This window comes from Anarhichas minor, unplaced genomic scaffold, assembly GCF_050575085.1.
Source record: "Anarhichas minor isolate MPS153535 unplaced genomic scaffold, ASM5057508v1 ptg000011l, whole genome shotgun sequence".
Lineage (NCBI taxonomy): Eukaryota > Metazoa > Chordata > Actinopteri > Perciformes > Anarhichadidae > Anarhichas > Anarhichas minor.
Genome location: NW_027466457.1, coordinates 4,310,821 through 4,327,149, shown reverse-complemented (window position 1 = coordinate 4,327,149; position 16,329 = coordinate 4,310,821). Strand labels below are relative to the sequence as shown.

Below are 16,329 nucleotides of genomic sequence, written 5' to 3'. Positions count from 1 at the left end.
GTGTGTGTGTGTGTGTGTGTGTGTATGTCTGTGTGTACGCGATGACGAATTGAGCTCATTTTAATTCTTGCTTTACTACGCTCTATTGCTTTGAGCCGAGTCATTCATTTTCTTTCTCCTTCTTACTTCTTTGTTTCTCTTTATTCCAAGCAGCGGACACGCAGATGTGCTCATACGGAGTGAAGGCAGCAGCCATGAATAAATACATGATTGACAGCTGGTGAGGAAAGGAGCAGTCTTTTCAAAACACATAAACAAACCTATTTTTCACAGGTAACAGTGGATGCGTCAAACGCCTGCAGAAACAGACAAGAGAGGATGCAGCTATGCTTAGAGAGGCTGATGGCTTTCTGCCACTGATGCACTCAAACTGATTCAGACAGGGATGCCATGGAAGACTTGCCAAAGCCAAAATACAACTTGATTTCCATAAAATGCTCCGATAGGCTCTCTACACGTTGGATTTGCTGTATGAAACACAGGGAAACTGTGCATCTTTGATGTCATAATTCACATACCAAATGGAAATATTGGAACATAGCAATATTAAAGGTGAAAAATAAGATATTAGGCTGATAATTGATCCAATTGTGCAAGTTAATTCCTAATTGCTGAATGAAAGTAGTTGTGCCACTTCATGGTACCATTGTGGAGTGCCGCCTCTTAAATTTGTCTCTCTAACCAACTGTCTCTAACTATTCTTGAAGTGCTCAACAAAAATGATGTCACACTTGCCTTTTCATTTTTGAACTGTGGTCTTCAGACATAAATTATATAAGTTATAAGTTATATATCCAAAAGAAACATCTAAAGTGATGGACTGTACATTTTCTGCAGCCACAATCCACATTTGCATAATGTAAACATGATCGTATAGGGAAACAGTGAGAAACCTCAACCTCAAGTGAAGTTAACCAACAGTTTCCAGTAAGTCTTAAGAGTATTTAGATCATTTTCAATGATACATATTTATATATAAATGAATACACCTAGGGCCCTGACCTCTGGGTTTGCTCCCAGAACCCCATGTGGGAATCCCATTATTCTCTATAAAAAAAACTTGTTATGATGCTTCACAGAAAACAATTTACAGCACTATTGTGTGTTTGCATGTGATGTACATAAGAGTAATGTAATGTTAGGTATTAGGTATTATATACTTGCTGAGTAAGGCTTTTCTGAATAAAGAGTAAGTATATATCTCAGCCTAGATCGCTGTGTGTGTGTGTGTGTGTGTGTGTGTGTGTGTGTGTGTGGGCTTCACATTAAGTGTGTGAAGGTGAGAGTGGAAAGCATTCCAATAACCTGAGTGGAGCTGTTATTAGATTTGGATCCCTCCACTCTTTATTAAACCTCAGTTCAATTCAGTGTAATAGAGAGAGAGAGCAGAGTTGCGTCTTTATGAAACAAGGGGGACAGAACCAGAGACACGCTAACACACGCACTCTACGAGGAAGAGAAAGGGGGATGACTATGTACAGTAGTGCAACAGGGACGGTCATTATTAGCTGTAATATATGAGTAGGAGAATACATGCTAATGCTCTGGGGGGAGAACAGATAACATATGGAATCATATAGATTGAATATTATATAGTCAACAGGTTATACAAGAATAGATTAGATAAATGAGGTTTAACGACAAGGATGGAGGTGGACATGAAATAGGAGAAGAAGAGGTGGCTGGCAATGAAGAAGGTGATGTGGAAAGGGGCGAGTGGACCCCAGAGTAGATAGAAGACTGAATGAAGTAGAGAGCCAATAAATAAGAAGCAAGAGGGAGAGTCACACTGCTCTGAGTCAAACGCGAGCTGTGGTTTGCTGCATGTTCGTCCTCATTGGACTTCTTTTACTTAGAAGAGGGCGAGGGAGTGGTGCAGTCTCTGGCTCATCAGTATTCAACTGAGGGAGAGAGTCGGAGGGGGGGGGGGGGTGAAGAGAGAGAGAGAGAGAGAGAGAGAGAGAGAGAGAGAGAGAGAGAGAGAGAGATTTGACAAGTTTAAGAAGAAAAAAAAGGAAACGATGAGAAATGGCTTTTTTGTGAATGACAGCAAAGTCAAAGGAAGAAGGCTACAGACAAAAAGGAAAGACGAGGAGGCGGGAGTGTTGTAAATTATAGTGGGAGGAGGCGGAGGAAGAGAGGAGGGAGGAAAACTCCAAGGCTGACTCAGAGGGATCCCTCTTCTCTTCTCATCTCTTCGCCTCCCTCCCTCCTAGGTTTGAGGGCTACATGACACTCCTCCTCTTTCATTCTCACTCGCTTTCTATTCCATGTTTCATTCTTTCTCTCCTACTGTGTCAACCCTCAGGTGGAGACAAAAATAGAACTGACCACCTTATAGTCACCCTATGTCTTAACTTCTTCTTTTCCTTAGTCCAGGATAATATCACATGTAACCCTGGCTCTGATGGCACAGACATAGAAACAAACTATGTTAAATACAACAGTGAGTTATCATTAGTATATTATGCACAATAATCGGCACACGCAAGAAAATCTACATTAAACATGGACACAAACTGATTTGACAAAATCATATCCGGATCTTATCATCTGGTACACTGACCAGCAAGGAACAGACAATAGTCGAGTTCTCCATCAGAGAGTGCCAGTGATTGATTAGCTTAAGACCGACCATTGATTGTCTGTTGATTGTTAATAGATCAGTGATAGATTGTTTGTTGTTGAGTTGTTAATCACACACCTAATCGTTTGACGAGTCAGGTTGTCACATAAATGATGGTGTTCATGCTGTGATTAATGCTGTAATGAGCTGACCAGCGCATATGCTCCAGCCTCCACTACATATTATTACATGACAAAATGCCTTGTTGACTGAAATTCCATGTGGCTGCATGGATTAGCGACATTAATAAGTGAGAATGAGTTTGTTCTCGTTTGATTGTTTTTCATTTCAGGGAGATTCTGTGTGCGTTTGGAGAGAGAGCTCCACAAGAAGAGGTCAGGACAAAAGGTTTTTCAAAATTTGTAAAAAGCGACTCTACCTGACATTACTGGGTAAGGACATGACATTTTCACACCCATGACTGCAAAGTGTGTTGTCGCTGTGCAGGACAGAAAAAGCCTGTTGTTAACAACCATCTGGAGTCAGTCAGTTGGTTCAGCCCTGATCTCATCGTGTCCAACTCAAACAGTGTGCGTCACATTGTACATAATAGAGTGATTGTAAATCAAAAGTATATCAATGTTTCTGTTGAATATGTATCTGCGTCAGTCAATGGCTCCTGTTAATGCAGCAGTTTTCCTGGTCGTGTTTATTCATATACTGATCAACTCCGCAACTGTTGGTTATGCCGTGTTTCTAATTACCATTTTGTGAGAGGTTACATCTCAGTGAATGACATGTATGTTAGGCAGGCATGGGGTTTCATTTCAATGAGGGGTTCAGTGCGGGAGCTAGGATGCACCGTATAGGCATGTTTGGAAAACAAAAAGATGAGAAAAAACAAAAAGGATGAGAGTGTAGCAGGAGAACAGGTGGTGTGTTCAGCAGGGAGCAGGTAGGTGCGTGGGCGGGACTTTGCACCCCACTGCTACTCTGATTGGACAGCTAGAAGGTTAGCTGTGACATCAATGTCCTTGCCTTGGGCTTGTGACCATGTCCAGTATCAATAACACGCATGCACGCAAGCAACCCCCCCCCCAATACCCATATGCACACACACACACACACACACACACACACACCTCTGAACGTCGTTATGAATGACCAACAAGTGAAATCGGTTAATAAACTGACCCATGCTGCCTCTGGTCCATACTGTGATAATACTAATTCCTTTAATAGGACATAGGACACACAATCTCATTCCTAACATATTCTTGTGGCCTCTCGGGGTTTCCTTGTGTGGATTGCTGAGAGGAATGAGGACATACTAAACAGAAAGCAATATGTTTGAAATGTTCTTTTTAAGCATGATACATTTGTATTCATCCCTCTTGTAGCTACAATAGCTAGCAGGTAGTTAACATGTGTCAGTGATAAAGTAAGGATGCTTTTGGGAAACAGCTCAGAAATGTAAGAACATGCGTACTAAGGAGGAAGGAGGCTATCATTGTTATATATTTGTTAATAGGTTCTCTTAGGAATACAGTGTACACACTTTTAACCGAAGGAAAGAAAAGGAATATATAATGTAAAGGTGCTCAATACAATATTCAGAGCATATCTTCTCCCTCCACAGGGCTGTCAACGGCTGAGTTGGCGGAAGCAACTAAAAATGCTAACAACGCTAACAGTGTAAACAATGGCAACAATGCTGCTTACTTGAGGGGGAACCGAAGGGTGGGTGCTACTCTTCCGCGATAACGTTGTCGTTCAGGATTTGCGTTATCAGCTTAAACCGCTATATAAGCGCAGTGCAAAGTGGCGGCCATGAGCTAACCATACTGTGTGGGGCGCTCACATGTACTAACATGCACTAAAAACCATGCATGGCCAGCCCAGCTATGTAAACAAAGCGCAAACAAACTCAAAATATGACACACAGAAAGAGTGACTTCATTCTCTGCTCAGGTAGGCATTACTCCACTATGTCTTCACATTGCAAATAGTTGTTTGCTGCTGTGTCAATGCTCTGTATATCGTATGGAGAACCTTAAAGTTTTTCCTGTCTACTATCTGAGTGAGAATATCTTGGTAATCACAGGAATAATAATAATATCAGAAAATGACTTTCAACACCTGAAAATGAGTCTTTAAAAAGGATGTGACCATTGTCAAAATCACATCTAGAGAACCATTCTTTGGCCAAAGCTTTGTTCACGTTCATGTTTATTTTGTATAGATTAGATCCCGCTGACAAGTCAACATCTCGACAATTTAGTGACTTAACAGTGCCATCATTAAAATCGTATCAAAGGGCCACATGTGCTACAGCCTCTTGCCCTGAGTAAATCTGGTTTCTACATGCAACAATGACCGGTCAGTAGAGGTTCTCTTTAGACACACACATATGCATCAAAATCGCCACAAACATTCGGTAGCTACGCCTCTAAGTTCTGTCAAACTATACGGTTACTTTAAATGCATTGAATACGCTGACATGAGGTCAAAAGCTATACAGTGAGGTCTCACATTGTGTTAATGAAGTGCAAGTAAATGAGTGGAGGACAAACAGAAACTACAGCAACATTTTTGCTCCAAAATAAATGATCAAAAAACACCAAACCTGTTTGTTGTTTATGTGCTCACAGGCTTAAAAGAGAGTAAAAGAGACAGACAGAACATGGGCAGAGAAAGACAGAGACATTTCTCTAATATGTGCCTCGGATATTAGGACAGCTGGCTGCTGAATACTTGAAGGATGCTGTTTATCTAACTTGTGGGAGGCAATTACTTACACTGTGCTGCACAAACACACACACAAAGGCAAGCACACAGGCAGACATACACCAACACATTTACACACATGCACGCCTCACATACACACTGTATGATGCAAATAACAATAGAGAGATGCTCATACTTGCACATACACAGAAATACCCACACATATGCCGCACGCACACACACACACAGTACACTTCACGCTACTACCAGACAGAGAGGAAGTCTAATTACCGGTAATTCAACCCAGGCTCACTGTGGGAAGCAAACATATTTAGTCCAAATTCAACACTTGGATCACAGGCTCTTTTCCAACCTGACTTGCAAGCAGCCGATAAAAAGATAAAATGGAGGAATATTTCGAAAAGAATATTGTTTCTTAGCACCAAATTATTTTTAAACATTTTCATCATTTTTATTTCTGTCTAAAAATGACATGTTAGAGCTGTTAGGCACTTAGCACCTGTTGCTTGGTAACAGATGGATAAATATGCATTTTTGTCTTAACAATAGCGAGCTTTGTGGTCAAATGTGTAATGAGCAGTGCTTCATTTGTATAATCTACTGGCTCTTGGCCCAGCTCAAAACACACACGCACAACAACGTACATATACAGTATGTGTAGCTGTTGTTGGAGACAGTTAAGTACACGTGACGAGAAGCATATCTTCAGACAATGAGCTCAACAGAAAGCTTTTTGCAGTTCTAAGACATGTGATCAGTGTGCCAGCATTAGAGAATGGCTGAGCTACTGGGCATGTTCCCAGAGAGCATAACAGCAGTAGCAGCTGCTTTCTGAGCCTGTGTGAAGCTAGACCCGGAATAATACATGAACACTCAGTATACGTGTATACGTTTGTGTCGTATAGCTGGTCCAGATATCCTCTGTTGCCCATAGCGGTGTTAATATTCTGCACACACTGGGTGCGGCAAAACCCCATTAATCATGTTTGTGAATGTCTAATCTCAACGTTACTTGTGCTGGTTTCATTTTCATGGCTGTCTGCAAGATTTATAATGGCGTTTGGAGAAGGTGTATGTGGTGTGTGTGTGTGTGTGGTTGTGTGTGAGAGATGTAATACATTGTTATGAAAGCATGCTCTTAAATGTGTCACCTAGTTGAAGAGAACAATGTCCTGAATGTGCAGTTAATGCTCCCAGTGGGGGAACCAGCATGTTGAGACACACATCCGTTCCTTTGAATATGTCTTTGTGTTCCTGTGTGTTACCGTTGCACCTGCAATTTAGTGTTGACTTTGAGCAAGTGTGTGTGTGTGTGTGAAATGTGTTTGTGTCCACGAGTGTGGGTGTGTATGGGGTCACAAGTTTGCAAAAAGCTTGACCAGGTTACAGTGGCATGTGTCCCTGTTTGTTACCATGGGGATAGTAAGTGGCCTATCAAGAGATGTCCAAACGCATGATGAGATCAGATTACATCAATGAAGGGGAAGAGTAGAAACAAACACAGGGGTGAGCAGGGGAATGAGTAGAGAGGGGGGATGCAAGAGGGCGGACGCATGGGCCAGGCAACCTGTTAATGGAGTGTGCAGAAGGGATCATCGCACACACACACACACACACAGCTGTGACCAGATACACACATGTGCACACAGAAAGACCACAAAATCTGATCATCTTGTAACCATCCATTTCTTTGAACTGTCATAAGCAGACACACACAAATGCATACCCTCAAACAGCCAATGATACCAAGTGCCTGCTAGTTTTGTGGTCTAGTGGCAGTCAGTGAGTGAAGAAGGACAAACGTCTCATTACATGAGACTAAGAGTGTGCTTGGAGAGCTGAATGTGGATGACCCTGTTAGACAGCGGGGCTGTTTGTCTAGACGAAGGCTGTCTAGAGACATTGATTTCAGACAGCAGACCGATGGACTGACAATCACTGAGGAAAGACGGAGTTTTTCCAAGCAGTTCTTCATCGTGGAGGAGAAACTGATTGGCTAAAACATATGCTCATGGGGACACTACAGTACTGTAGCATTTGATTCAGGCATTGAAACACACATTTAAAGCCCATCTACTGTTGTCCATGGGGGTACATATGTGCATCTTGTGCAAGTCTAAGTGAAAATGAAGGATTTTTCCGATTGGTTCACACTGTAGATCAAAATTGTGAAATTGAAAATATGCATAAAGATTGTCATTCACTGAAGTCACTAAGCCTGCAACATTCACATCATTTCTTTGTGGTAGCAGAATGGAAAAAAACGTTCACATTGTCATCCTTCTCTCAAAATTAAAAACAAAAATATTCATTTTACCTTCATGTTCATCATCATCATCATTAATGCCAGTGGCATAATCGTCATCGTCTTCATTATACTGGAAGTCAGCTATAAGGCATATATAATAATACTTTATTACTGTAAACGGTACAAGTAAACACATTAATTAAATCACGATGCTCAAACCTAAATATAGTTATTGCTATCTACAATTAAGTTACTACTACTATCCCACCACAACATACTATAGGTTACCGCTTTATGCAGATAACTAAATATATGAGAGAGCAAAAAACATAGTAGAGTGCTACACAGTATGCAAGTCAACGTTTGAGAGGGCGAGGAATGAAATAATTGCGGGTTTAACAGATGATTTGAACAAAATAATTGTATATTATATATATTTGAGCAGCAATAGGTATTCTCGTAATGATCAAAGCTGTACGCTCACATTGTACACTCCGACTCCCCTGAGCACAAACTTAGACCAGAGACTCACCTGCTCCATTCGACCTGGAAGTGAAGGGTCATCCTGTTAACTCTTCCCTCTAGTTTCAAAATAAAGGTCGGGACAGTGGCACTCTTTAATCACCAGATGTAGATTATAGCAGTACCTGTATTATCGTACAAATCAAAATGCGTTAATGCTAAATGACTAAAATCACATATAAATTGTTCGCAAATGATCTGTTATGTTATTTTGAGAGTCAATTTAATGAAAAAGTATTTACCAGCTTTTTAATTAAAGTGGCTGTGTTAACTCGTGTGATTTTTCAGATCCAGATGTAGATTTCTTTTTCGTTTTTTTTTAATTTTAGCAGAGAAAGTTATTAGAACCATTATAAGAAAAACATTTGAGTGAGGCCCATTGTCACACTCAGCTGAATAATGCCTGAAGAAATCTGATGAGCCTCATAGGCGGTGGTTGGATTTACTGTGATCTGATCCAACTCTATGGAGGTTTTTTTTTAAAAACAATGGTTCAAACTGAAAATAATAATACTATTATTACGAACATTTGTTTGTTTTTTAATGCAAGTTCATGGGTGTCTTTCATGTGTGTCTGTTTTTATGTTTGTAAGCCTAAGTGAACATTTTTCTTTCATAATGCGATAGAGAATAAAAAAGTTAGAATCTTGAAGCTGGAACTGTGGCTAAATTCAGAATGACATTATTTTCTGAATAGGTGTGGCCCAAATACAACCTACCATTATGAATACATACAGAGACCAGTTAAATTGCCAGCCTTTGGCTGAACTTAATCTCAAGTGCTTAAAAGCTTCCAAAACAGATACAAAAAAATTACAAAGCAGTCTCAGAAACGATCAGGATTTCACGTTCAAATCTTCTGATTGGCTCTTATGAGTCTGTGCCTGTGGGCTCTGAAAGGCTGACCTGCAGACGACTAGCACTTAGAATTTGCTTTGCACTCTCCCAAATATTTTGTCATCAATATACCTCCATACTGCTACAGTGTAGATTACATACTAGATATTTCTGATCATTTTTATGGGGAAGCTTAACAGGAAGTGACTAACAGGAGTTTTTCATTTTAGTTGGCTTTTGTACACTGCAAAAATACAGAAATGCTGTGCAAAAAAAAAGCAATCAATAATTGACCCTTCAGTTTACTGAAAACGGGGTTTGGAATTTAAAAGCACTCTTTAGCTGTAAAATGAAGCTGGTTAAACAGCTTGCTCTCAATACATTTTGAGACATTTTCTACTCAAATTGTGATGAATATCTTGCAGTAAGCAACAGCCAACTAATCATCAGAATATCAAGACTTCGAAACAAAGTGCCATGTAAAGCCTTGCTAATACGCTATTTACCATCTGAGTCCAGATAGTCGTCCATCTCTACAAAAAAGAAATCAAGAAATCATTTTATTGTGCACTTCTTTAACTTTTGTTGGAAAAAAGGCTAAGCTATCAACACACTTGACAAGGAATGTGCTAGAACAAAACCAATGGTCTTGATTAAAATACATGGGGAGACACATCTTTCCCTGTACAGCATACAATAGTCCTTGCCTCAACAGGCCACCAATCTGTCCTACTAACAGGTGAGCTAATAGACATTTATGCTAATGCTTATAAGCATAGGTGCTAACACACGGCACACACACACACACACAAACACAACCAGACAAATCATTTAGTGAGATTTACCCAGTCTGATCTCATCATAAAGATGCCCCTCTGGTATGGCTGGTGATTAACAAGGGTGTGAGGACAGGAACCAGAAGACAGAGATGAGTGTATGAGTGACTGTGTACATATATGTGTGTGTGTGCGTGTGTTTGGGGGGTTATAGAGGCGATAATTGGATCATCAACATATTTTTAGTCTGAAGCAGTATCAGGGTTAGCTTCAAGGTACAAATAATTCGATTGATATTTACTTCAGGGGCTTAAGGTGTAGATGTTTTTGATTTGCTCGTCACCTTATTCTGGAGGATTAGAAAGGAAAAGATGAATAAATTAATCCTCCTATCGTCTGCTCTCTCTTTCAATTGCCTTGCCGCCTCTTGTCCTCCATTGCAAATGGGCCCTATTACTATTAGCAACTCATCCATTTATGAATGCAGATTAGATGAAATGCATTATGTATCAAACCAAGGGTCATCCATCCCTAGAGGAAGTGGCTTCTCGGGCCTAGCCTCTCTGTGCACAAGGAGGACTGGTCATTCCCTGCTAGGATTACATGCAGTAAACAGAACTTGTTCAACAACCAGTTGACATCAGTGACGTATTTCTCAGTCTCTATCCCAGGACTACAGAAGCATAGTGAATGCAACACAGTAATGGCTATGACGGTCAGTGTCGCATATCACAGCCAGATGGTTTACTTGGCTGGGCCATGGTGCTGGCAGCCATGCGACTGGGAGCTTGTTTCCTGCATGGCCAACATGAAAGAACAGCAAAATACTGTGTGTTCACATTAGTGGCAGGGTTATGGATTCAGCTGCACCGACAGAAAAGCAAGTGACAGCAGATCCATTCAGTAGATAGAGGCATACTGGTTGCTGTTGAGTCATCACATTTCCGATAACATTTGTGTCAACATCATTTGCGTCATCACTGTTTCAGACGATGCTGTATCATTTGGTTTTGTTTGGCAAAAACATGAGTCTGAATTGCTCATCATCTGTATTAGTAATTCATGTGTACATGGCAGCTGTGTTTCCATAAAACAGACACAATACTATAAAGACGAGACATCAAAGCAGACAGGAGGAGGGCGATTAGTAAATGTTTTTAAGGTCAGAGAAGCTGCAAGACAGGAAACATCTACTGTAGGAACGGGTGGGAATACTTCAGTATGTATCCAGGCAGAGAGAAGGGTTCTTGTGAGTGGGTTTAGACTAGTGCTGATCCAAATATTTGTGTGTGTGGTTGTTTGCAAAAAAATCCAAATTGAAATTCCAAATTGACCCTTAATCTGGACTTCCTGTGCCTCTGTAGATCTGAAAGGAACATGAGAGGTCTCAGCATGAGTGCGACCGCTCTCTCTCTCTCTCTCTCTCTCTCTCTCCGGCCTTACTGAGATCATGAGGGAACTGTTTCCATTAGGCTAATGTGGGTTTGATCCATGGTGATGTATGTGAAGTGGCAGGATGTAGGGTGTGGGGTCAATGTGAAGCTGGGTCTCCGTGGACGGGTGATATGAGGAGGGACAAAAGCAGTTATATGTTCAGGGGGAAGAAGGACAGAGGGGGTGTATGCATACCAACAACCAACAGCACACGGGACCTGTTTGAATTTGCATGCCCTCTCCTTGAAGTAATCACAGATTTATGCTGAGATTGCACACATATCTCAAGTGGATTCAAACAGGGCCAGGAACTACTTGCTACACTGCAGGTGTAGTGTTGACACACTGAGGTGTATGGGAGAGATACAGGGTGAGAAGAATAGTATGGAGTTTACCTTCTACGTCATTACAGTCATAGTCTTGAGTGAAGCGTGGATGGAGAGACAAAAGCACACACACACAAACACATGAACGCAAAGCCACTGCACCCCTGTGTAAAGCAGAAAACAGCACCTTTACAAATGGACGAAATGACAATTCACAATGTCAAGCTCAAACCACACGGAAATGACTTCCAGCTTGAATGATTAGTGAAGTAATGGTGTGCTTTGTATCCGAGACGTATAAGAGCACAGGAATGTCTGCTCTTTTATTCTGCAACTAATCCAGCACTGAAAGTCATGAGAGCCACATGTAGCCACCAACTGTACATGACATCCTACACATAACTAGCAGTGATGAAATACAGAACATTAACAGCAGTGGAGTCCAGAAGTAGAAGTCACAGAGTTAGGTTATGTAAGGTGATACAACATGTAGACGAACATTAGCAGACAACCTACCTTTGACCCTCTCTCCACGGTTGAGTTGGATCTCCCCCTCCCCTTGTGGTGTGTAGGGCTTGACCACAATGAAGGTACGTCCCGGGACAGCACTGTAGAGTTTCCGTTTGGGCCCACGGGGGCCCGTCAGTGCTGGAGGCGTGTGATGAGGGGGGCTTGGGTCTCTCTGCACTGAGCCAGGGCTGTAAACAAACACATATGTTACTGTGGTGATTCCAGGGAGCTGGTAACTGAAGCCTGTGGTCACCGACATGGTTGTCAGCGGGACAGCAACCTGGTGACACCCCCTGGTTGTTACGCTGGCCAGGGAGAATTCATTAACAAGTCCAAGTGCCTGTCGATCAACAGTTAACAATCAGTGTTCAATGGGAGAGTCATGAGAGGAGAGTACACTCCTCCTCCTCTTATTCCCTCTCTTCCTTCTTCAGTAGCACAGACAATACCCTTTTTGCTCCCGTTTACCCTCTCCTTCTTTCACTCCCCTCTCCCCCGTATCCTACACGAGGTAGAAGCAAAAATGTTTGACGATAAGAGGGACTGCACTGTTTCCTTCTCTGTGTGGATCTGTCAGATCCGTCTGAAAGCCCCCGTCAGTCAAACACATCCTGAGTTGGGGCTCCAGAAGAAGCCCCCTCCAGAGAGGGAGAGAGATCCCTGTGTGTCCCCAGTTCCAGCTGCTCCAAGCTGGGTTACAGATCCTGCCTCGTCCTTGAGTCCTGGTACTCCTGCTGTGGAGGAGAGAGGCTGGGTCTGCTCCCCGACTCCCGCTCCTTCTCCTGGGAGTCCCGCCGCGTCTGCCTCTCCTCTCCCCTCCACCCCTCACACGCAAACGCTCGCTCACTCACACTCACACACACTCTGACAATGCTGCTGCTGCTGCTACTGCTGCTGCTGCTGCTCTTCGCGGCTCCCCTACCCTTTGACGGCTCGCTCACACACCACAAGCCCTCTATGTGCATTCTAGCCGTGCGCACAGGCACATACACAGACAGCCCCCTCCACTCCTGCTAACATTGCACCTCCGCTAGCATGGCATACACCACCACCAGCATGATGCTAACACATCGCTGACACTCGCATATACACACACTAGTCCCAAAGCACGATTGATCTCCTGCTGCCTGTTTGCCTGCAAGCGTGCATGCGCCATGGCTCCCTGAGGCAGGCTGTGTGAGTATGTACGTGTGTGTGTGTGTGTGTGTGTGTGTGTGTGTGTGCAGTGGGGCGGGGGGCAAAAAGCTCCAGCCCATTTGGTTTAATTGTCGCTCCTCCCTCTTTCCCTTTGCCTTGAATCCCCTCCTTGTTTCTTTCATTCTCTCACTTCCAAATCCCCCTCTTATCCCTCTCCTCCTCAACATTTCTTCGCATTGCATCTTCACTCTCTCACCCTCCTTCATTCTCTCTCTGGCGGTTAATTCTAATACAGCAGCGGCAGAGCTCCGCCTAGTCTCCATTCATCACTACAGTACCTTGCCACCACGGTGGAAGTTCCATTCAGCATCATTCTGCTGCTTGTGTTGTCAAAGATTTCCCTCGAGCATATTTTAACATACATGAAAAACCCATACATACATATTAATCATATTTAATAAAATCCGACACTCTTGCTAATCTGATCTACAATTTGCATGAGAGTGAGCTAGTGTATATTACAACTTGATTATGAACAGGACTTTGATTGACTTTGTTTTTCTCTGCAACATTTCCTTTAAAGACTAGAAATCTTTAAAACCCTTCATCCCTGTCAATGCACCTTTCATCCTCGTTGAGTTCCTCCCCCAGCACGTTGTATCAGTCACTTTATGGCCATCCTTCTTTCATTCATCTGATTCTAGCCTCAGGTGCCCTTTAACCTTCTTTCCCCATTTGTTTGTTTACCGCTTTCCTCATATCAAGTCTTGTTTGTCTCTTTCTTTCCCCAACTCTCTATTGCTTTTCTGGCTCTCCCCATCTCACACAGCCACTCTTTCTCTGCCCCCCCATCCCCTCTCTCCATCGAAACAACGGCTTGCTGACGGCTTTCCAATTACCGCAGGGACTGAGGGGGCTGGATAGCTGCCGCATGTTAATGTCTGAGCCCCGGCACTGAACATCAGCAGCACACAGTGAAGAGGGGGGATGGCTGGAGAAGCAGGGAAATGGGACTGTGTCAAAGTGACAGAGAGAGCAAACAAAAATTAGATCCCTTAAATTATATCTATTTCAATGGCTCAAATTGCCACTCACATACCTCTGCCACACCATACTGTAAGATTATGTACACAGCTTGACCTCAGCTGCTCCCTGCAGTTGAGCTGATGGCGGTCGGGTAGACATGTTATCGATGTGTCAGACAGAAGGGAGGGGGTGGAGGTGGTTCCTGCTCTTATCTCGTGTTTAATGACGAGTTTGTGTTTCACAGTATGAGGCTTAAATTGGCAACTGCACTTCAACATTTTAAATAAAAATGCACTTTAACTCTTAAGTTACCATTAGAATAATTAGTATTATAGTTTGCCCACGGGTTGGTAATATCTCAGACTGCACTTCTACATTATTACATATCCTCTCTGGCTGTAATACAGTTGGAAGGGTCTACCAGAAAGCTTTGTACAGTTACTTTGAAATTAGACCAAATGAGAGCAAAGAGCAGACTCTTCTTTAAAGGAAGCTTTAAAAAACTGTTTAGTATCTCTAATTTATTTCTCATCTGCATTCAAGAGGGACATGACAAATACTCAGTGTTCTTGCTTTTCTCCAGAGTTGCATCTCTTGATGATTTTGCAAGGGTTTCATGCCTATATTCATAGTCCTGTTGAAAACTGGATATGAAAAAGTATTCTACCTAGAGATCAATACATCAATTTCATTTCAGCGTGATATCTACTTTTTTTTTTAACCAATGAGCATTGGTGTTACAATTTTAAACATGCCACTTGGTAAGTGAATTTTGCATGATGACATGATTCACCGTTTTCTGCTACATTTGCAACAGCTCTTTTTCTTGCTTACTTTTCTTTGTTGCATCCTTTTTCTCTTTCCGTCTCTTTCACTCTGCCTCATTATAAGTAGCTTCTACAAGATACAGATGAAGGATCCATTGCATCCACGCACACACACACACACACACAAAGTTATAATGCAGTATATTACAAAAGCGCCATGGTTTCCTAGGACACCAGCCTTGCCTCTGTAACGATGGCAACTGTCAATAAAAGGAAAGAAGATATAGCCAACAAATGCACTGATCAGTAGTCAATAATATGCACTCGGATCTCCAGTCAACTGTCATATATCATTGGCATCCCAACTGACTGTTTTCTGTCTATATTCTCATTTCACACCGAAAAAAACACTATACAGCTGTTGAATGAGGAAGCTGTAATTCAGCTTATTCAGATATCAGTGACCTTGACCCAATATTGTTTTATTCTTCATGCAAATAAAGGGATATCAAATACAATAAGTTGCAAATATAAATGTTTCATCCTAAATAGTTTACAGTATGGGGGTTCCACCCTTTGTGGATAGCTGTATAAATGCTATTAACTGTATCTTTGAAACATGAATTTGTTGTTTGGTTTCACCAAAAGTTATTTGTTTTTTATAGCAGCACTCAGAATGGGAAGAGCTAATTTAAACAAACTGTTCAGTTTGTGTAAATAGATATCTAGAACAAATCAGTTGATGGGGTTTTGAAGTATATTTGTGTGCAAGATCAAGAGCAAACATGTGCATCTTATTAAATGCCGTTCACCTTTTCATCAGTTTTTTTCGAGATTGGATCAAATTTGAGATTATTTTAGATAAGTGGCCCTTATCAGAATTCTCAATTAATAAAAAAAACCTGGGCATGCAAGCTATCAGATGCTTGATTTGGATCAATGAGACCACTGAAGACAGGTTATTAACATTTAAACAGCTCAATAATGAGTCTAGCTGTCTCAGTTTGTAGTCAAAATCTATGAACTGCCTACATCGCTCTGAAGATGCAACTGCAAATGTCACAAAATGTCATTTACAGAGATGCTATCAAAATAAGCTGCTTCATTGTAGCATTTTCACACTTGACTGCTCTGTCTTCTCAGGTAAATGGCTTTTTTTTTTTTATCTGGCTCAAATAGCACAACTCTCTAAGGTGAGATGAGCACATTATAAACAAAGTCATAATCCTCATCACATTGTGCATCCTAATGATCATCTGTCTGTCCTTGTTTTGCTGCACTTGAATGAACATGTGCTGTGCCATTCGTTCTTGTGCAATGTGGGAGTGTTTATGGCTTTGAAGGTGGAAGTGTCCTGAGGACTCATTGGGGAAGGACATATTCAGGTTGTGAACAGCAAATCTGTTTCTACACGGACAGCTTATGCTTCAAA

General features: G+C 41.8%; 1 protein-coding gene across 1 annotated transcript in view; it reads right to left on the bottom strand.

Annotated features, from left to right (window-relative positions):
• Positions 1–16,329, bottom strand: part of shank3a (SH3 and multiple ankyrin repeat domains 3a) — a 122,097-nt gene that overhangs the window by 40,920 nt on the left and 64,848 nt on the right. The window contains exons 12-13 of the mRNA XM_076089871.1: positions 11,974–12,155; positions 11,527–11,550 (exon numbers count right to left, since the gene is read on the bottom strand). Of these exons, the coding sequence (XP_075945986.1) occupies positions 11,527–11,550; positions 11,974–12,155 (206 nt within the window). The remainder of the gene's footprint in view (positions 1–11,526; positions 11,551–11,973; positions 12,156–16,329) is intronic.